Source organism: Chiloscyllium punctatum, chromosome 42 (assembly GCF_047496795.1).
Source record: "Chiloscyllium punctatum isolate Juve2018m chromosome 42, sChiPun1.3, whole genome shotgun sequence".
Taxonomy (NCBI): domain Eukaryota; kingdom Metazoa; phylum Chordata; class Chondrichthyes; order Orectolobiformes; family Hemiscylliidae; genus Chiloscyllium; species Chiloscyllium punctatum.
In genome coordinates this window covers 42059131-42081216 of record NC_092780.1, presented here as the reverse complement: position 1 = coordinate 42081216, position 22086 = coordinate 42059131, and the positions used below count along the sequence as shown (strand labels likewise).

At 40.5% G+C, this 22086-nt stretch overlaps 1 protein-coding gene across 15 annotated transcripts in view; it reads right to left on the bottom strand.

Moving 5' to 3' along the window:
* Positions 1-22086, bottom strand: part of LOC140465920 (protein TANC2-like) — a 1065959-nt gene that overhangs the window by 73683 nt on the left and 970190 nt on the right. For all 15 annotated transcript variants that reach the window (XM_072561864.1, XM_072561863.1, XM_072561859.1 and 12 more), the window contains 3 exons: positions 20506-20742; positions 17644-17829; positions 14043-14136 (listed from right to left, as the gene is read on the bottom strand). In XM_072561864.1, the coding sequence (XP_072417965.1) occupies positions 14043-14136; positions 17644-17829; positions 20506-20742 (517 nt within the window). The remainder of the gene's footprint in view (positions 1-14042; positions 14137-17643; positions 17830-20505; positions 20743-22086) is intronic.

The following is a 22086-nucleotide window of genomic DNA, read 5'->3' as shown; positions in this document are numbered from 1 at the left end:
TGTTGGAGGGAAATTGAGGGACAGGATGTACATTTTTTTTAAAGGCAAGAACTGATTAGGGATAGTCAACATGGCTTTGTGCATGAGAAATCATGTCTCACGAATTTGATTAATTTTTTTTGAAAGAGTAACAAAGAGGATTGATGAAGGTAGAGCGGTGCAAGTGATTTATATGGCTTTAGTAAGGCGTTCAACAAGGTTCCCCATAGGAGAGTTAGCAAGGTTAGATCTCATGGAATACAGGAAGAACTAACCATTTGGATACAGATCTTGTCTACTTACCCTATTCATACCCCTCATGATGTTATAAACCTCTATAATGTCACCCCTCAATCTCCGATGCTCCAGGAATACAGCCCCAGCCTATTCAGCTTCACCTTATAGCTCAAAACCTCGCAACATCCTTGTAAATCTTTTCTGAACCCTTTCAAGTCTCTCACCATCCTTCCTATAGGAGGGGGAGACAAAAGTGCAAACAATATTGCAAAAGTAGCCTAACCAATGTCTCGTACAGCCACAACATGACCTCCTAACTCCTATACTCAAAGCTCTGACCAATAAAGGAAAGCAGACTAAATGCCTTCTTCACTTACCTATCTACCAGAGACTCCACTTTCAAGGAACTATGAACCTGCACTCCAAGGTCTCTTTGTTCAGCAACACTTCCCAGGACCTTATCGTTAAGTGTATAAGTCCTGCCCTGATTTGCCTTTCCAAAATGCAGCACCTCACATTTATCTAAATTAAATGGGCCCACTCCTCGGCCCATTTGCTCATCTGATGAAGATCCCGCTGGACTCTGAGGCAACCTTCTTAGCTGTCCACTACATCTCCAATTTAGGTGTCATCTGCAAACTTACTAACTATACCTCCTATGTTTGCATCCAAATCATGTATATAAATGACAAAAATCGGTGGATCCAGCAATGATCCATGTGGCACACCACTAGTAACGGACCTGCAGTCTGAAAAGCAACCCTCCGTCACGATCCTCTGTCTTTCACCTTCAAGACCATTCTGTATCCAAATGGCTAGTTTTCCCTGTACTCCACGTGATCTAACCTTGCTAACCAGTTTACCATGAGGAACCTTGTTGAACGCCTTCCTCAAGTCCATATAGATCACATCCACCGCTCTGCCCTCATCAATTCTCTTTGTTACTTCTTCAAAAAACTCAATCAAGTTTGTGAGACATGACTTTCCACACAAAGCCATGTTGACTGTCCCAAATCAGTCATTGTCTATCTAAATACATGAGTCAAGAGTGCAGTGATGGAAAAGCACGGCAGGTCAGACAGCACCTGAGGAGCAGGAAAATCGACGTTTCGGGCAAAATCCCTTCATCAAGAAGTCCTCACTTTCGCTTATCCAAATTCACGTAAACCCTGTCCCTCAGGATTTCCTCCAACAACTTGCCTACCACTGATGTCAGGTTCACCGGTCTCTAGTTCCCTGGCTTTTTCTTACCACCTTTCTTAAACAGTGGCACCACATTAGCCAACCTCCAGTCTTCCGGTATCTCATCGGTGACTATCCATGATACAAATATCTCATCGTAGGGCCTAGCAATCACTTCCCTAGCTTCCCTGCTGCAATTTCTGATAACCTTCCCCACTGTCCATGATAACACCTATTTTAGTGCCATCAGCAAATGTACTAATCATACTTTGTACATTCTCATCCAAATCTTTGACATATATAACAAACAGCAATGGGCTGAGGCACTTCACTAGTCACAGGCCTCCAGTCCAACAAGCATCCTTCCACTATTACCCTCGGCTTTCTACCATCAAGCCAATTTTGTATCCAATTTGCCAGCTTGCCCTGGATTCCATGTGATTCAACCTTTCAGAGCAACCTTATCAAAGGCTTACTGAAATCCATCCCTCTATCGCTCTGCCATCGTCAACCTTCCTGGTCACTTAGAGTCATAGAGATGTACAGCATGGAAACAGACCCTTCAGTCAAACCTGCCCATGCTGACCAGATATCCCAACCCAATCTAGTCCCACCTGCCAGCATCTGGCATATATCTCTCCAAACCTGTCCTGTTCATATACCCATCCAAATGCCTATTAAATGCTGCAAAAGTACTAGCCTCCACCACTTCCTCTGGCAGCTCATTCCATACACATACCACCCTCTGTGTGAAAAAGTTGCCCCTTAGGTCTCTTTTATATCTTTCCCCTCTCACACTAAACCTATGCCCTCTAGTTCTGGACTCCCCGACCTGGGAAAATCATGCCCCTCATGATTTTGTAAACCTCTATAAGGGCACCCCTCAACCTCCGAAGCTCCAGGGAAAACAGCCCCAGCCTGTTCAGCCTCTCCGTGTAGCTCAAATCCTCCAAATCTGGCAACATCCTTATAAATCTTTTCTGAACCCTTTCAAGTTTCACAACATCTTTCCGATAGGAAGGAGACCAGAATTGCACGCAATATTCCAACAGTGGCCTAACCAATGTCCTGTAGAGCTGCAACGCAACCTCCCAACTCCTGTACTCAGTACTCTGACTAATAAAGGAAAGCATACCATATGCCTTCTTCACTATCCCATGTACCTGCGACTCCACTTTCAAGGAGCAATGAACCTGCACTCTAAGGTCTCTTTGTTCAGCAATACTCCCTCGGACCTTACCATTAAGTGTACAAGTCCTGCTAAGATTTGCTTTCCCAAAATGCAGCACCTCGCATTTATCTGAATTAAACTCCATCTGCCACTTCTCAACCCATTGGCCCATCTGGTCCAGATCCTGTTGTAATCAGAGGTAACCTTCTTCGCTGTCCACTACACCTCCAATTTTGGTGTCATCTGCAAACTTACCAACTGTACCTCTTATGCTCACATTCAAATCATTTATGTAAAGTGATAAAAACTAGAGGACCCAGCACCGATCCTTGTGGCACTCCACTGATCACAGGCCTCCAGTCTGAAAACAACCCTCCACCACCACCCTCTGTCCTCTACTTTGAGCCCATTCTGCATCCACATGGCTAGTTCTCCCTGTATTCCATGAGAGCTAACCTTGCTAACCAGTCTCCCATGGGGAACCTTGTCGAATGCCTTACTGAAGTCCATATAGATCACATCTACTGCTCTACCCTCTTTGTTACTTATTCAAAAAACTCAATCAAGTTTGTGAGACATGATTTCCCACGCACAAAGCCATGTTGACTATCCCTAATCAGTTCTTGTCTTTCCAAAGGAAAAACCATGAAGTGTCAGACACCCCCGATGGGACATTTCATCAAAGAACTCGAACAATTTGTGAAGCATGATCTCCCATGCACAAAGCCACGCTGAATACTACTAATCAAACCCTCCCTTTCCAAATGCATGTATATCTTATCTCTCAGAATCTTCTCAAATCACTTACCCACCACAGATTAAACATACTGGTCTATAGTTCCCAGGGTTTTCTTTGCTGCCCCTTCTTGAATAATGGCACATTTCCAACACACCAGTGTTCCGGGATCTCACCCATGGTCAACATGGCTAACATGGCATGGTGGCTCAGTGGTTTGCACTACTGCCTTATATAGCACCAGCAACCCGGGTTTGATTCCACCCTTGGCCGACTGTCTGTGTGGAGTTTGCACATTTTCCCCATGTTTGTGTGTGTTTCCTCTGGATGCTCTGCTTTCCTTCCACAAAGGTGCATTAATCGGTATAAATACAGGATAGGGGAATGGTCTGAGTGGGTTAACTCGTTGGAGGGTCAGTGTGGACTTGTTGGGCTGAAGGGTCTGTTTCTCCTCTAGCCTCTTGCAGTGTTCTTGGATGTATCTAGTCAGGACCAGGAGATTTATCCACTTTCATACATTCCAATAAATCCAACACCTCCTCTACTGTGATATGGTCTCTCCCCAAGATATCACCACTAAATTCCCCAAGTTTTCAAATGTTCTTGTCTTTCTCCATAGTCAACACAGAAGAGAAAGATTCATTGAGAACCTCATCCATCTCCTGCAGTTCCACACATATGTGTCCACTTTGATCCTTGAGCGGCTCTATTCTCTCTCTAGTTACTCTTTTTCCTTTAATATACTTCTTTTCTCCACCAGCACCCTATATCCATTACCCTACCCCCACCCCCACACTTCAACCAAACTATAGCATAAATGCTGTCCCCTCCACACTTCACTTCAGCTCTGGTGAAGACTCATCTAGACCAGTGTTTCTCAACCTCTCTGTATTCAACGCCCCCTTCTTATCCTTGAAATCATGCAAAACCCCCAAATCACCAAGTCTGTTTTTGCACATATAACTGCAATACACTGCAGTGCTGAAACCGGAAAATCTTTGTGAAATATATTTTATATACAACAAAAAATAAATGTTATCATTTAGTACTGTTCTTACTGTCCACCTACTTTTGCACAGGACACTGCTGTCTTCCAAGTGATTGGTAAGTTCTCTACAAAGTCGTTCAGTGCCCCCTTGCCGCCCTCTTTGACTTCAATGCCCACCAAAAGAAGGCAAACGCCCCTCATGGGGTGCTTCCACCCCTGTTGAGAAACACTGATCGAGACTCAAAATGTTAGCTTTCTCTCTCTCCATGGATGCTGTCTGATCTGCTGTGGTCTCCAGCATTTGTTATTCTCAGTTCAAATTTTATCATCGTTAGTAATTTGCTCTTCATTTTACAGAGAAATTTGATACAGAGGTATTCAAAATCATGAAAGTTTTTAATACATCATTAAAAAGGAAAACAGTTTCCGGGGCAGAAAGATCAATAACCAGAGCAGACAGAATTAACGTGATAAGCAAAAGCAGTGTTTTTGTTTGCGCTGAGATAGGATTACATGAAATGCACTCCCCTGAAAGGATGTCAGGAGATGATCCAATATGAATAACACTCAAAAGGCAATAATGAAAGAGAAAAAGTAACATGGTTATGGGACTAATTGGATAGCACTTTCAAAATACTGGCACAGGCATAATGGCAGTCTGGGAAAAGTTTTAAAACTTGAAGTGGCTCACTGGCTGGATTGCCATACTGAAGTTAAGCGTCGACAATTATGAAATTTAATCAAATTCAGGGATATAATAATCCCAGCCAAATGTATCCTAACCGCTGCAGTATGTTATATAGCTCAGGTGGGACCAGATCCTTGATGTAGAAAATATGTTTGGATTGAAAACTAATAAAAGCTTTGAAAACCAGAATAAAGTATATCTATGTTGGCCATTTTATGATGTTTTTCAATAAATTTGCTCTGTGCTGAAACCTAACATGGGCCCCCATCACACATTGTAATTGGTTTGTTGGTCACAAAGCCAGCCTCTTACCAAAAATAATGAATTAACTTATCCTACAGTATGGATAAACAAAAAGCAAGAAAAATCCCTAACGCCATTTCAAAGTGTAAGTTCACTTTGTGGTTAACTTATAAAAACAACTGTTCAAACTTTTCTCTTGATATTTCATTTCAGCGAAAACCTTTTACACTCTCAATAAAACCTTTCATTTGTATAATGCCTTTTGCACACTCTATTGCATTTAATTTAGAAGCTACAGAAACGTGTGAGATTGAAATATTATTTTTCTCATTCAGAATTTTACATTTTCCAATGGTATTGTATGGAATACCAGAGATGAAGCTAAGGGTACTTTAACAAATACTGAATTAGACAGAAAATTCTATTGTTGATCCTTGATGCTCTCATGGTGAAAATTTTCTGATCTTTGGGAGCACTGGGATTGCCATCTGATCATTCTTTGCATTTAACCAGTTGAGTTGATTGTTGTAGGCAATTTTAATTATTAATCTGATTTAATGTGATCAGCCACATTTCTGCACTTGATACCTCACGTAAGAATACATAAAAAGCAACACTGTTCAATAAGTCATAGATTATGAAAGTAAGCTCAAAATAAAAGAAAAGCACCAAGTTATGATGAGAATATAACTTTAAACTAGTTTTGGGAAAATTATGAACAACAGAAAAAAATATTTTTCAAAGACAGTCTGCCAGTGATCTCAATTCATTAGAGGACATAACAGAAATGCTTTTGAAGTTAATGTTAGGCCTGTCTACAGAAATGTAATCATACCAGAAACTGTTGCAACTCTGGCTGTATTTAAAACTGACAATTTTGTGAAGCATATCAAGGCCATATGTTATGTCATCCTCCATTAAAACGGAAAGAATAAACAAGCAAGAAATACTTCAATGCTCTCAGAAAACCCTCTCATTCCTGCCTCAAGTGATTACAGAGCAAGTTAAAAGCCATCAAGAGACTAAACAGAAACACTCAAAAGCTAATGTTTTTGATGCACTTAGGATAAAAATAAACAAAAGTGAGACTTTATTTTGAGGTTTTTAAATAGCAAACAAGTAGATGACAAGATACAAAGAACAAAATAGGGGCACAGCAGTAGCAATAGTATGGAGACTAGGGCACCTCAATTATCCTGTTTCCCCAAACCTGGCCTTTAAAAATGGGCACCCGCGTTTCCCATTTTTAGTAATGGGGGACAGGCTGGATTCCTCTAACTCCAACAATGTTTAGCAATTTTTATTGTTGCATTTTGCCATTTGTGATCTGTTGTGACCTTTTCCAGTTCTCTTAGATTAACTCATGAGATGAAAATCCTTTATTCCTATTTTGGATTACTGTCTACTAAATACAAATAAAGTGCTGAGTAGAACAAAGAATGATGATAATACCATTCAGCATTTATCTCGGCATTGAATTTGGGCAAGAGAAAAGCATAAACAACCCAATCCTCAACACTACCACTGGAGGACGTCTGATAAAATTGGGATAGCTGTCCCACAAACTCATCACATCAAACTATTTTCTGGGTCTGTAGGTTGTGAAGGAGCAAAAATGGCCTTTGCAGTGATACGTACACTTTGTCAGATGTGGGAGTTTAAAGAGAGTTTAAGGGTTACTGCGGATTATATCTGCCATAAATGAGGTTGGATGCGAATCTTATCAGATCAAGTGGACTGGTTGGAGAGACGGATAGAAGCGATGAGGAATTTGCAACAGCAACAGTATGTGATGGATGGTAGTTATAGGAAGGGGGGAAAGTCTCAGATACAGTCACATAAATGGGTTAACTCCAGGAAGGGTGAGAGAGGTCGGCACCTAGGGTCTTTCGTGGCTATACCCATTTCAAACAGGTATGCTGTTTTGGAAAATGTAGGGGGTGATGGATTCTCAGGGGAACATAGCACGAACAGCCAAGTTTCTGGTATTGAGACGCTCTAATGCAATGAGGGGTATGTCGGCTTCCAAGAGATCAATTGTGTTAGGGGATTCTGTAGTCAGAGGTACAGACAGACATTTCTGTGGCCAGCAGAGAAAAAGCAGAATGGTATGTTGTTTCCCTGGTGCCAGGATCAAGGATGTCTCAGAGAGGGTGCAGAATGTTCTCATGGGGGAAGAGGGGCCAGCAGGAGGTCATTGTCCACATTGGGACCAATGACATTGGAAGGGAAAAGGTTGAGACTCTGAAGGGAGATTACAGAGAGTTAGGCAGAAATTTAAAAAGGTCCTCAAGGTTAGTAATATCTGGATTACTCCCAGTGCTATGAGCTAGTGAGGGCAGGAATAGGAGGATAGAGCAGATGAATGCATGGCTGAGGAGCTGGTGTATGGGAGAAGGATTCACATTTTTGGATCATTGGAATCTCTTTTGGGGTAGAAGTGACCTGTACAAGAAGCACCTAAATTGGAAGGGGATTAATATACTGGCAGGGAAATTTGCTAGAACTACTTGGGAGGATTTAAACTAGTCAGGTGGGGGGGTGGGACCCAGGGAGAAAGTGAGGAAAGAGATCGATCTGAGACGGGTACAGCTGAGAACAGAAGTGAGTCAAACAGTCAGGGCAGGCAGGGACAAGGTAGGACTAATAAATTAAACTGCATTTATTTCAATGCAAGGGGTTTAACAGGGAAGGCAGATGAACTCAGGGCATGGTTAGGAACATGGGACTGGGATATCATAGCAATTATGGAAACGTGGCTCAGGGATGGGCAGGACTGGCAGCTTAATGTTCCAGGATACAAATGCTACAGGAAAGATAGAAAGGGAGGCAAGAGAGGAGGGGGAGTGGCATTTTTGATAAGGGATAGCATTACAGCTGTGCTGAGGGAGGATATTCCTGGAAATACATCCAGGGAAGTTATTTGGGTGGAACTGAGAAATAAGAAAGGGATGATCACCTTATTGGGATTGTATTATAGACCCCCCAATAGTCAGAGGGAAATTGAGAAACAAACTTGTAAGGAGATCTCAGCTATCTATAAGAATAATAGGGTGGTTATGGGAGGGGATCTTAACTTGCCAAACATCGACTGGGTCTGCCGTAGTGTTAAGGGTTTAGATGGAGAAAAATTTGTTAAGTGTGTACAAGACAATTTTCTGATTCAGTATGTGGATGTACCTACTAGAGAAGGTGCAAAATCCGACCTACTCTTGGGAAATAAGGAAGGGCAGGTGACTGAGGTGCCAGTGGGGGAGCACTTTGGGGCCAGCGACCATAATTCAATTTGTTTTAAAATAGCAATGGAAAAGGATAGACCAGATCTAAAAGTTGAAGTTCTAAATTGGAGAAAGGCCAATTTTGATGGTATTAGGCCAGAACCTCCGAAAGTTGATTGGAAGCAGATGTTCGCAGGTAAAGGTACGGCTGGAAAATGGGAAGCCTTCAGAAATGAGATAACAAGAATCCAGAGAAAGTATACTCCTGTTAGGGTGAAAAGGAGGGCTGGCAGGTATAGGGAATGCTGGATGACTAAAGAAATTGAGGGTTTGGTTAAGAAAAAAAAGGAAGCATATGTCAGGTATAGACAGGATGGATCGAGTGAATCCTTAGAAGAGTATAAAGAAAGTATGAGTATACTTAACAGGGAAATCAGGAGGGCAAAACGGGGATATGAGATAGCTGTGGCAAATAGAATTAAGGAGAATCCAAAGGGTTTTTACAAATATATTAGGGACAAAAGGGTAACTAGGGAGAGAATAGGGCCCCTCAAAGATCAGCAAGGCGGCCTTTGTGTGGAGCCACAGAACATGGGGGAGATACTAAATGAATATTTTGCATCCTGTGGAAAAGGATATGGAAGATATAGACTGCAGGGAAATAGATGGTGACATCTTGCAAAATGTCCAGATTACAGAGGAGGAAGTGCTGGATGTCTTGAAACGGTTAAAGATGGATAAATCCCCAGGACCTGATCAGATGTACCTGAGAACTCTATGGGAAGCTAGAGAAGTGATTGCTGGGCCGCTTGCTGAGATATTTGTATCATTGATAGTCACAGGTGAGGTGCCGGAAGACTGGAGGTTGGCAAATGTGGTGCCAGTGTTTAAAAAGGGAGGTAAAGACAAGCCAGGGAACTATAGAATTGTGAGCCTGACCTCAGTGGTGGGCAAGTTGTTGGAGGGAATCCTGAGGGACAGGATGTACATGTATTTGGAAAGGCAAGGACTGATTAGGGATAGTCAACATGGCTTTGTGCTTGGGAAATCAATCAAACTTGATTGAGTTTTTTGAAGAAGTAACAAAGAAGATTGATGACGGCAGAGCGGTAGATGTGATCTATATGGACTTCAGTAAGGCGTTCGACAAGGTTCCCCATAGGAGCCTGATTAGCAAGGTTAGATCTCATGGAATACAGGGAGAACTAGCCATTTGTATATAGAACTGGCTCAAAGGTAGAAGACAGCGAGGTGGTGGTGGAGGGTTGTTTTTGCAGACTGGAGGCCTGTGACTAGTGGAGTGCCACAAGGATTGTGGTGCTGGGCCCTCTACTTCTTGTCATTTACGTAAATGATTTGGATGCGAGCATAAGAGATACAGTTAGTAAGTTTGCAGATGACACCAAAATTGGAGGTATAGTGGACAGCGAAGAGGGTTACCTCAGATTACAACAGGATCTGGATGAGATGGGCCAATGGGCTGAGAAGTGGCAGATGGAGTTTAATTCAGATAAATGCGAGGTGATGCATTTTGGGAAAGCAAATCTTAGCAGGACTTATACACTTAATGGTCAGATCCTAGGGAGTGTTGCTGAACAAAGAGACCTTGGAGTCATGGAGTGCAGGTTCATAGCTCCTTGAAAATGGAGTTGCAGGTAGATAGGATAGTGAAGAAGGCGTTTGATATGCTTTCCTTTATTGATCAGAGTATTGAGTACAGGAGCTGGGAGGTCATGTTGCGGCTGTACACGACAATGGTTAGGCTCTCTTTTGTGAAACTTGAAAGGGTTCAAAAAAGATTTACAAGGATGTAGCTGAGGTTGGAGTGTCTGAGCTACAGGCAGAGGCTGAACAGGCTGGGGCTGTTTTCCCTGGAGTGTTGGAGGCTGACGGGTGCCCTTATAGAGGTTTACAAAATTATGAGGGGCATGGATAGGATAAATAAAAAAGTCTTTTCTCTGGAGTCGGGGAGTCCAGAACTAGAGGGCATAGGTTTAGGGTGAGAGGGGAAAGATATAAAAGAGACCTAAGGGGCAATTTTTTCATGCAGAGGGTGGTATGTGTATGGAATGAGCTGCCAGAAGATGTGGTGGAGGCTGGTACAATTGCAATATTTAAAAGGCATTCGGATGGGTATATGAATAGGAAGGGTTTGGAGGGATATGGGCCGGGTGCTGGCGGGTAGGACTCGATTTGGGTTGGGATATCTGGTCGGCATGGACAGGTTGGACCGAAGGGTCTGTTTCCATGCTGTACATCTCTATGACTCTATGAATGCACATGCCTGAAATGTAATTTTACTGTGAAAGTTTATGAACGATTTTGGATCTAAAAGAAGCTCAATAAATTATGGTGAATATATCAAAATAGAATACTGGTTACACCACGAACTAATTCCTTGAATAGTAGTTTGTATGTTCATGTGGGGAATTGGTGGGTGTTTGCAATTTTTGTAAATGGCCACCTTCTCCTGTGCTTACCCTGGAAACCCCCGGACAAAATTGTCAATCACAAGATAAGTTTAGAGAAGGTGATCTTTTTCTCCTCAGGTGGAAGGACTGTCAGGTTCTTTATTCTTCTGCCTTTATATTCTACGTTTCAGGTTTTTTTTGTGTCTTAAGATGGTGCCGGAGAGTGGCGACACTATACAACACTTTTTACTGTATTTTGTGACAAAATACACGTGACAATAAATACATCAAATCAGCAACACCATCTAGAACAAGGCAGCCATTTGGTCAAGCACATCTTCCATCACCTTAAACATTCAATCCCACCATCATGGCTGTGCTGTGTACTATATACAAGATATACTGCAACAAATTACAAAGTGCCTTTGATGGCACATCTCAAACACACTAACCAAGAATACAACTCAAAATGATAATTGACTTGGAGTTACACTGTTTCTTCACTGTTGCTGGGCCAAATATCCAAGAATTCCCTGCTTTGCAGCACTTTTGGTGTTGATTAGATTAGATTACTTACAGTGTGGAAACAGGCCCTTTGGCCCAACAAGTCCACACCGACCCGCCGAAGCGCACCCACCCAGACCCATTCTCCTACATTTACCCTTGCACCTAACACTATGGGCAATTTAGCATGGCCAATTCACCCAACCTGCACATTTTTGGACTGTGGGAGGAAACCAGAGCACCCGGAGGAAACCCACACAGACACAGGGAGAATGTGCAAACTCCACACAGTCAGTCGCCTGAGGCGGGAATTGAACCTGGGTCTCTGGCGCTAACCACCACTTACACAATATGGGCTACAGGGGTTCAAGATGAACATCTTTTCAACGGTCATTAGGATAGGCTTTGCTAGAGATACTCACATTCCAAAGAAAGAGAAATTTGTAAGATACTTTAAAAAATCCACTTTTGAAATGAATGTACGTGATACAAAGAATACAGGTGATATAAAGAAGACATTCAAGTGCAACGTTCCAATTACTCCTTTTTGAATTAAACTCAATACAGCATTTCAAATGAAATGCTTACAACTCCATGTATTTATTTAATTTAGTATTTTGTGCAAAGTATGGAGTTCAGACCCAACATCGCCTGCTGCTTTCAAAAAGCAATTTTTTCAGAAATTAACTTTTTAAGCAATTTGATGCGCCCCCTACTATTTTCAGAATTGTAATTTTAAAAATATCGAGTCATAAACAGATTGGATGTGATTTTAATTTCATGCATTTGGTTATTGCTTCAAGTTAGCCAGTAATGAGCAAAAGGCTGGTGTTGTTGGTCACTATTAGCCAAAACAGCAGTATTATTTGAGAATTGTGTGTATATGAACTATAGAGATTAAATCTGTACCATCTAGTCAACTTCAAATACGTGTATCAATTGGTGAAAGATGCATGACAATTAGTTACCCTTAATCAAATCAAAATTTAGTTTCAGCGTCAGTAAATCAAATATTAACAATACATGTACTTAGAAAAACTGAACACAAACAACAGTAGCATTCAATGTACAGAAGTATAATCCTAAATTGAAAACAGGCTCAAGAGAAATCTGCAATTTATGTACTGCATTCCTATGGAAATTGAGTCTCAGTGCTGCAACATAATACCATTCCATAGAGTCACAGAGTCAAACAGCATTGATACAGGCACATTGGCCTACCCTGTCTATGCCGACCAACAAACATCAAGCTACATGAACCCCATTTTCCTGTACTTGGTCCGTAGCCAAAATGACCTGCCATTTTAAGCACTCATAGAACGCAGAAGAACACAGCACAGAACAAGTCCTTCAGCCCTTGATGTTACGCCGACCTGTGAACTATTCTCAACTCGTCCCCCCTACACTATCCCATCATCATCCATATGCTTATCCAAGGATTGTTTAAGTCTCCCTAATGTGGTTGAGTTGACTACATTAGCAGGTAGGGCATTCCACGCCCTTACCACTCTTTGCATAAAGAACCTGCCTCTGACATCTGTCTTAAATCAATCACCCCTCTATTTGTAGTTATGCCCCCCTGTACAAGCTGACGTCGTCATCATCCTAGGAAAAAAGACTTTCACTGTCTACCCTATTTAATCCTCTGATCATCTTGTATGTCTCTATCAAATTCCCTCTTAGCCTTCTTCTTTCCAATGAGAACAGACCCAAGTCTCTCAGCTTTTCCTCATAAGACCTTCCTTCCAGACCAGGCAACATCCTGGTAAATCTCCTCTGCATCTTTTCCAATGCTTCCACATCCTTCCCAAAAAATGGGGACCAGAATTGTCCACAATATTCCAGGTGTGGCTGCACTAGTGTTTTGTATGTTGCAACATGATATTGCGACTCCGGAACTCATTCCCTCTAAGAATGAAACCTAACGCATCGTATGCCTTCTTAACAGCACTACCCACCTGGGTGGCAACTGTCAGGGATCTTTGTACATGGACTCCAAGATCCCTCTGCACATCACACTACCAAGAATCTTTCCATTGACTCAGTATTCTGCCTTCCTGTTATTCTTCCCAAAGTGCATCACCTCACATTTAGCTGCATTAAACTCCATTTGCCACCTCTCAGCCCAATTCTGCAGTTTATCCAAGTCCCCCTGCAAACTGTAACATTCTTCCAAATTGTCCACAAAAGGGTTACAGTGTCATGGAGTTGTAATGATATATTAAACAAACTTAGATTAAGCCTTGCATCTTTTTGGATGGGATATTCTGTTTAGAGTCTCTATTATGTAAATTTAAAAAACTCCTTTTAAGCTACATTCTCAAGGTGGCTTCAGTTTATCTAACAAATAGGTGTGATCTTAGATCGGATAATGTATTAAAGGTATGAATTTAATAGGGTCTGCTAGGGTCCCATCTCATCTGGCTATCATCATTCCAGAGCTTACAGGACCTACTGCATCTATTCAAGGTGCTGCCGCAGGATTTGCCTCTGGCACTTAATAACTGAAATGCTAGTATAGATCAGGCAGTTGTAAATTTATCAACATGCATTTGTTAAATATGCAAAAGGTTCAATGTTGCTACAGGTTTACTACATGTATTACTGTCAAAAGCAGTCCCAGGACAAGTATAAAAACACAGACGTATAGTTGTACGATACTCAAACATTTGGGCCTCTAATTACCTGTTTCTCCCCAAAGAGTGTCAAAACTGTTAATCTGTGCACGTTCCACTTCTTCCTCATCTTTTTCAGGTAGATCCAGGAGATATGACACAATCTGAAATATATCAAAATAAAATAATAGGAGTGATAACAGGAAAACAAACATCATTTGCATCTGGTTTTTGAGGCATACCTTTCCACTGTTTGATTCAAGGCTATACATGAAGGAATTCAATGCCACATTGAGACAGAACACCATTCAGTATATCATGAGTTATTTCATCACATTAGGTATGGTTTACTGCTTGCATCGTGAACCTGGTGGCAGGGTTCAGTCATGTACTTGATGGCATTACTTTATCTAGCATGTGAAAAACCTATAACCATTCAGCTTCATGACTGGCAACCATACATTCTGGGTGCACCTTGTCAGCTGCCCACAGATAATCAAACATAAATTAGATTAGAATTAGATTACATTACAGATTACATTACAGTGTGGAAACAGGCCCTTCGGCCCAATAAGTCCACACCGACCCGCAGAAGTGCAACTCACCCATACCCCTACCCCTACATTTACATTTACCCCTTACCTAACACTACAGGCAATTTAGTCTGGCCAATTCACCTGACCTGCACATCTTTGGACTGTGGGAGGAAACCGGAGCACCTGGAGGAAGCCCACGCAGACACGGGGAACCGTGCAAACTCCACAGTGTCAGTCGCCTGAGGCGGGAATTGAACCCGGGTCCCTGGCGCTATGAGGCAGCAGTGCTAACCACTGTGCCACCGTGCCGCCCACAACAGGCGGCCTCCAACAGGATCAATCCTTCAACTGGCTCTCTTTACATGACCTCCCTCCCATAAAGTCACGGTTCTTCACATATGTTGATGATTTCCAGGTTAGAGGAGGTCCAAGAAACGCTCACTTAAGATCCATTCCTGCAGGCATCACAATTATTCCCATAGCATTAGCTAAAGCCACTAAGTCCACTGATAACATCAGTTTTGAATTACAGCTCTTTCCCCACCACATAATTTATCAGATTATCTACAGGAAGTACTTGGAGCCAGAAAAGTGTCTAAAATGTTAGTCTTAAGCGAGTTCAAAGTTAAAAATCACACAACATTAGGTAATAGTCCAACAGGTTTATTTGGAAGCACTAGCTTTCGGATTGCTGCTCCTTCATCAGGTGATTGTGGAGAATAAGAGAGTTCAGATAGCATAGCCCTAAGTATCTGAGATATCAGCTGCATGCCTTATGTCCTTCATACTATTCAGATTTAATAATTCTCAAAAGCTTCCAATCAAGTATGTGAATAGGAAGGGTTTGGAGGGATATGGGCTGGCTGCTGGCAGGTGGGACTAGATCAGGTTGGAATATCTGGTCGGCATGGACGGGTTGGACCGAAGGGTCTGTTTCCATGCTGTACATCTCTATGACTGTAAGTATTTGACCAAAGTAAGTTCGAGTAAGGCATTTCAAACATACCTGTCCAAAGATGACTATGGAAAACCACTGCCCTCCCTTTACAGACAGTGATTGCACAGAAGCAGAGACACACCAATGTGGAAAACAAATGAAACCACTCTTCTACGGATTCACAAGAGCAGGATGGCACAGAAGATGACTACTCAGTCCATTTTGCCTCTGTCAATGCTTTGATAGCACGAGCCAAGTACTGCCCTTTTCTCATAAATGTACAACAAAAATTGAAATTGCTGGAGAAACTCAGGATGTCTGGCAGCATCTGAGAGAAACAGAGTTAACATTTCCAATATAGTTTCAGAACATTCTGAAATAAGGTCAGAAAAACATAGAAAATATGAGGAAAAAGCCATTCTGCTCCTCAAGCCCGCTTTGCTATTCAATATGATCACGGCTAATTGAGCTCAAGAATCCTGCCCTCTCTGATAAGTCTCCATCTCTTTAGCCACAAGAGCTATACGTACCTCTTTCTTGAAAACACGTTATGGCGTCAATCACTTTCTGAGAGAGTGATTTCCACAGGCTCACTACTTTCTAAGATAAGAAATTTCGCCTCATCTCAGTCCTAAACATTCTATCCCATATTCTTATTATATTACGCCTCGTTCTGGACATGCCCCCATCATCGGAAATCTCCTTCTTGCATCTATGCTATTGAGTCCTGTTAGAATTTTATAGATTTTTTTTGAGATTCCCCCCTCATTCTTCTAAACTGCAATGAATACAATCCTAACCAACTCAATCTCTCCTTATACGTCAATCCTTCCATCTCAAGATTCAATTTGATATGTCTTTGTTGAACTCTCTCAATAGCAAGAATATCCTTCCTCAGATAAGGAGGAAAATTGCACACACATTTCAGGTGTGGCCTCACCAACCCCAATATAAATGTAGCAAAACACCTTTTTCTTTGTACTCGAATCCTCTCACTATGAACGCCAACAGACAATTTTACTGCCTGCTGCACCTGCGTACTTACTTTAAGCGATTAGTGCACAAGGACCAAATAAAAATCTGCCTTCCAACATTTTGCTACCAAACTAGATAACCTTACATTTCTCCACATTAAACTGCATCTCCTATGCATTTGCCCATTCACTCAACCTGTCCAAATACTGCAACATTTCTGCATTCTCCTCACAGCTCTCCTTCCCAGCCAACTTTGTGTCATCTGCAAATTTTGAGATATTACATTTCTTTCCCTTTTAACATAGATCCCTCATTTGGCAAGCTCCTGTGTCATGCTGCCTATGTCAGAGTCAGAGTTGGAGGAACTTGACCTGGTGTTAAAATGCCCAAGAGGAGCTACAAAATAAAGGAACTGGCCTATGTCTTTGGACTCAGAGGGGGAGGTATGTAGTGAGTGCAATGAGGTGGACGTGATAGAGTATGAATTCCCTGATCTGGTCCAATCAGGGAGCCTTGGCTGACTAATAAAAACAGGAGTGTCAATTATAGAACATAGAAGAATACAGCGCAGTACAGGCCCTTTGGCCCTCGATGTTGCACCGATCCAAGCTACACTAGCCCACTATCCTCCATATGCCTATCCAATGCCTGTTTAAATGCCCATAAAGAGGGAGAGTCCACCACTGATACTGGCAGGGCATTCCATGAACTCACGACTTGCTGAGTAAAGAATCTACCCCTAACATCTGTCCTATACCTACCACGCCTTAATTTAAAGCTATGCCCCCTCGTAATAGCTGACTCCATACATGGAATAGTTATGCTATTCAGTCTGAGAGCTAGCTCAGATGGAGCTAGATCAGTGTAAAGGGTACTCCATATGTAAATAAAGGGTGACTTTGTGACCGGATATCGGCCTCTGTGGAGTTATTTCAAAGATGACGCATAAGAATGGCCAAAGTTTTAATTCTGAAGAGCAACTTAAGGCAGGCTGAAAGCATTCAATGACTAAAATAGTTTTTAACATTATTAAGAATTTACTTAGCTCCAAAGCTCTACAAATATATATCCATTGTTTTTCAGCTTCTTTGAGAGAATAGCAGCAGATACTTCCTTAGTCTGGGTAATAATTGTAAATATACACTTAATGTTAACAAAATACATTTAGTTTTTACTTATTGCATTATAAAAGTATTTAAAAATCTATAAAATGCAATACGTACCTCAGTATATCCCATGCTTGCTGCAGCAATCAGTGCCTGTTGAACTGCATGACTCTTCTTAAACACTCCCTGCTGCTGTCCTGCCAGTGTCCAATCAGCCTGGATTAGGAATTTAACTACTTCCAAGTGACCCCGCAGTGCAGCATGCACCAGAGCACATTGTCCATTCTTATCTAGGTGATCCACCTTTGAGAATGATTAATCAGCCAGTTAAACCACAAACATCAGATTCATTTTTGATGAAGTAAAGCATTAGGAAGATTTAAGTCAAGACTTTTATTTTCTTTAAAATGTAAATTTCACCAGCCTTGGTCAAATATCCATAGAGCAAAATCCATTGGAGAAAAAGCCAAAGCAGAGGAAAGGGAAACATCTCGGCAATAGAAGCCATAATATGGTACACATCAAAATAATAAATAAGAAGGCCATAAACATGAGAAAGAGTAGTGTAACTGATTGGAGAAATGTCAATTTTGTGGGGATGTGAACAAAACTTAAGAATGTTAAATGGGCAACAATATTGGCAAACAATTGTGTAAAACAACCACAGGAAACATTTAAAAAGTATTCAAAAGCCTGGAAAGAACAAGAAAATTTAAAAGTAAGAGATCACCATTGATGAGTAAGGACATGAGGAACATTGATGGTAAAAGAGACACTCACTAGGTGCATGGGCAACAGGCGAGAACATGACAAAGGAAAATACAAAGAGATCAGAAGAAAGAAAATCAATTAGACAAGAAAAGGGGAACCAAGAAGTTAAGTTACCAAGGAACATAAAACAAAATAATTAGAAGTTCCACGGCTACCCAAAGATAAAAAAGTAACACTGCAAATTATAATAGAGCCACTTATTGACTGACTTGATAATATTACAAGCAACACTAGAGAAATGGCAGAAATATTAAATAATCATGGTACTTCAGTACTTTCTGGAAAAGAGATAGCGAATATATCTAAGAATTAGAAATTAAATTACCATATTTAAAATAGAGGTGAAATAAACTAACAACTTAAAGAGTACAATACCTACTTAGAAAGATTACATCAGTGTGGAGAAATTATTGTGTATTTATAATAATTCCTTAGAAAATAACGGGTAGTGCCAAAAGACTGGCAAATGGCTAATGTGAAACCTTATATGGAGGAAGGGAGATAGATGGAATATGCACAGGGAACTGTGGACAAAAAAAAAGTCAATGAACATAGTATGGTACATAGTTTTCACAATAGTGAAGTCTATGCTTAGTTTAAAATTAGTGGGAGGAGAAATGATACAATCTCTGCTATAGAAGAAAGTAGAACATCCAACTTTCAAACAAAAAAAAAATTAGTCTGCATAGATTTCAAAAAGCAAAATCTGTATGACTTACCTCATTGATTTAGTTTTAAGAAGTAACTAAGAGCAGATAAGGGTAATGTTGTAGATGTAACTTATCTAGATTTCAAAATGATAGCGTCGCATGATAGACAAATGAATAAAGTCAGATAATACAGGTGGAGCAGGAGACATGTGGCAGAATAAAGACGTAACTGGTTTCAAGCAGATAATAGAGGAAAATGGGAGTTATTCAGACAGATAGAAAGCTCTAAGTTTTATTCCAGAAAGATGAATGCTAAGATCTTTGTTGTTTGCATTTACATCTCTGATTCACATCTTGAAATCATTACAATTTCTAAACTTACAGCTAAGGCCAAATCTGGGGGAGTAATGGTAAAAATTGTTAATATCATGAACAACACAAATTACAAGATAGCATATACATGCAGAATGCTCATGTAAACAGTATATAAATGTAAAAATGTTACATATTACAATCTCCATTTTCATGTCAAAATGTGTATTACTTATAAGAAACTAAATGATCTCAAGGAGTAAAAAGGATCTGGGAACACAAATGTAACCCACAAAGTTACAACACAGTTTTACAAAGCCATAGAGAATAAGCAAAGCATTTGGGGTTTATTTCTGGATCAGTATACTTGAAGACTAAATAAATCATGCTAAACAACACTGCGTCGATCACATCTGGAATACTGCATGCAAATTCTGGTTGTCATTTTAAAAGTCGAGGCACTTGTAAGGGTGAAAAGAAGGTTTATAAGATTGATAACTGAAATGCGGGGGGACCTATCAGTAGAGAATGAAGAGGCAAACCTATTTTCTCTTCCGAGGACGAGGCAAATGAGTGATCTAACTGAGACTTTTAAAATTATAAAATTTGATGTAGCCAGAGAGAAAATGAGTAAGTGGAAAGACTGACATCAGCTGGTCAGGTCGAATGGCTTTTTTCTGTGCAGTATATCATAATCTGATATAAAAGTTGAAGACTAAAGTCAGGAAAGGTCTGATGGCTTCAGGAATCTTCATTTAAGTATAAACATGGACCATAACAAATATATTTCTGAAAAAAAAGTGGAGCAACTGAAAGATAAAAGATGGTGAAGCAGTGTTTTGCATACCACTGAAATTTGGCATCAAATAAATTTTGAAGACATATAAGAGGTTTAGAGGACTTGACAGGGTAGATGTGGAAATGTTGTTTCCCATTGTGGGAGAGTTTAGGATCTCAGAATTACAGGTTACTCATTTAAGGCAGAAGTGAGGAGGAAATTTGTTTTCTGAGAGGGTAGTGAATCTGTGGAATTCTTTATGCAGAGGGCTATTGAGGCAGTGTTAGATATTTACAGCTGAGATAGACAGACTTTTAATCGGTAAGGAAATCAAGAGTTATTGGGAAAGTAAAGAATCTGGGGCTGAAGATTATCAGATCAACCCCATGATCTCACTGGACAACAGAGCTTACTTGATGGGGTAAATGGCCTACTTCTGCTCCTATGTCTTATGGTCTTAAGATTTACCTTTGCACGTCTTTTGGAAAGTAGATGAACAACAGTGAGGTGTCCAGAAGCTGCTGCATAACCCAAAGGAGTCAGCCCACTCTCTGAGCAGGCATCCACATTCGCGCCAAACTCTAACAGAAGAGCAACCATGTCGGAGTTACCAAGGTGAGACTGGACGCACAATATTGGGGCATTGTTCAACACCTCTGTCCGGTAATTCACATTGGCACCGCCCAAAATCAGTAAACGGCTCACCTGGTTATTGGCAAGATTCAAAGTGTTAGCATATTAGCATAAAGTAATAAATCACATACAAAATCACTGAACAGGCTTGCCAATAGATATCATGGATTGTTATCAGTACTGAACAAAGTTGGATAAATTATCTGCAAAATTTTATTTCATCAATCCTCTTTTCTTCCTTCCTTCAATAATGGTATTACATTTGCTGTAGTTACTGCCATTTTTTAATGCTGCAATGTCCAAGTATTCCTCCAAAATGTGCACAATTTTACTAAATAAGGACATTCGCCACCATAGCATTTTAATTTCATCATAACATCTGCACATTTACTCACGTGTGTCACTTAATTCTGAACAGAACCAAATATAAAATATTAAACTTGTACTAAAACTTTTTTAAAATTAGTTAAATGCAAACACATTCTTTCCACTTGGTTCTTTAATACAGCAGACATAAGATGCAGAGGATAAACAACTGAGGTGCTTCCAGATATTTATGAACTAAATTACAAGGAAAAGCTTTAGTTCTAGACCTCTGAAATCACTTAGTTGAAACTTTCATGGCATTTTTTTTCCACTTGGTGATTATGCTCCAAGTTTGAATCTTTGCTGGAACCTGTGGTTTGAGATAGCTGTACATTAATAGAAAAACATTTTAAACTTTGTGTGTGTGTGTGTCAGTGCATGCCCTCAGAAATATCCAAACAACCAATGTTGTCGAAACATTTACACATTTCTCATCTATTTGTCTAGACAGAGGTGACATAAACAACTGTCATGACCCTGATGGGATGAGAATACTAGACATGAAGCCTCACTATTCCATGAGCCATCACAAATGTATAAATCATCAGTTTAATCACGTAGTTGGATAATTTGCCTGGCTTTGGCCACTATTTAAGATAAAAGAAACACACCAGATTTCATTACTAAACAAGAAAACAAAAGTAATTGCCTACAACACAACACACACTTAACAAGTGGCAAAAGGGATTATCAATTCCTCATATGGTAACTTAAAGTGTATCTTCTTTAAATTCCAATAAGCACCCAAGCGCATCCACAAATAGAATTGACAAGGCTGACAATTTTGCAGAAATATATGGGTGGAAAACATTAGCAAAAAGGAATAAATTCTGTGGATCAAGAATCCAAACCACAAGGGGAGAATGAAGTGATTTCTTCATAACTCTGTTGGTTTTTAGGCATTGCTTTGCTGTCAATTACTGTGATTCTTAATTCTGTAGTCCTTCAGTTAGACCTTGGTTTTTGCTTGAGTTGGAAGTTTTTCTTTTCAGAGTCTTTAAGGACTGTTCCATTCACAAAGGGAGAAAGAAAGTGACTTTTCTTGACTTG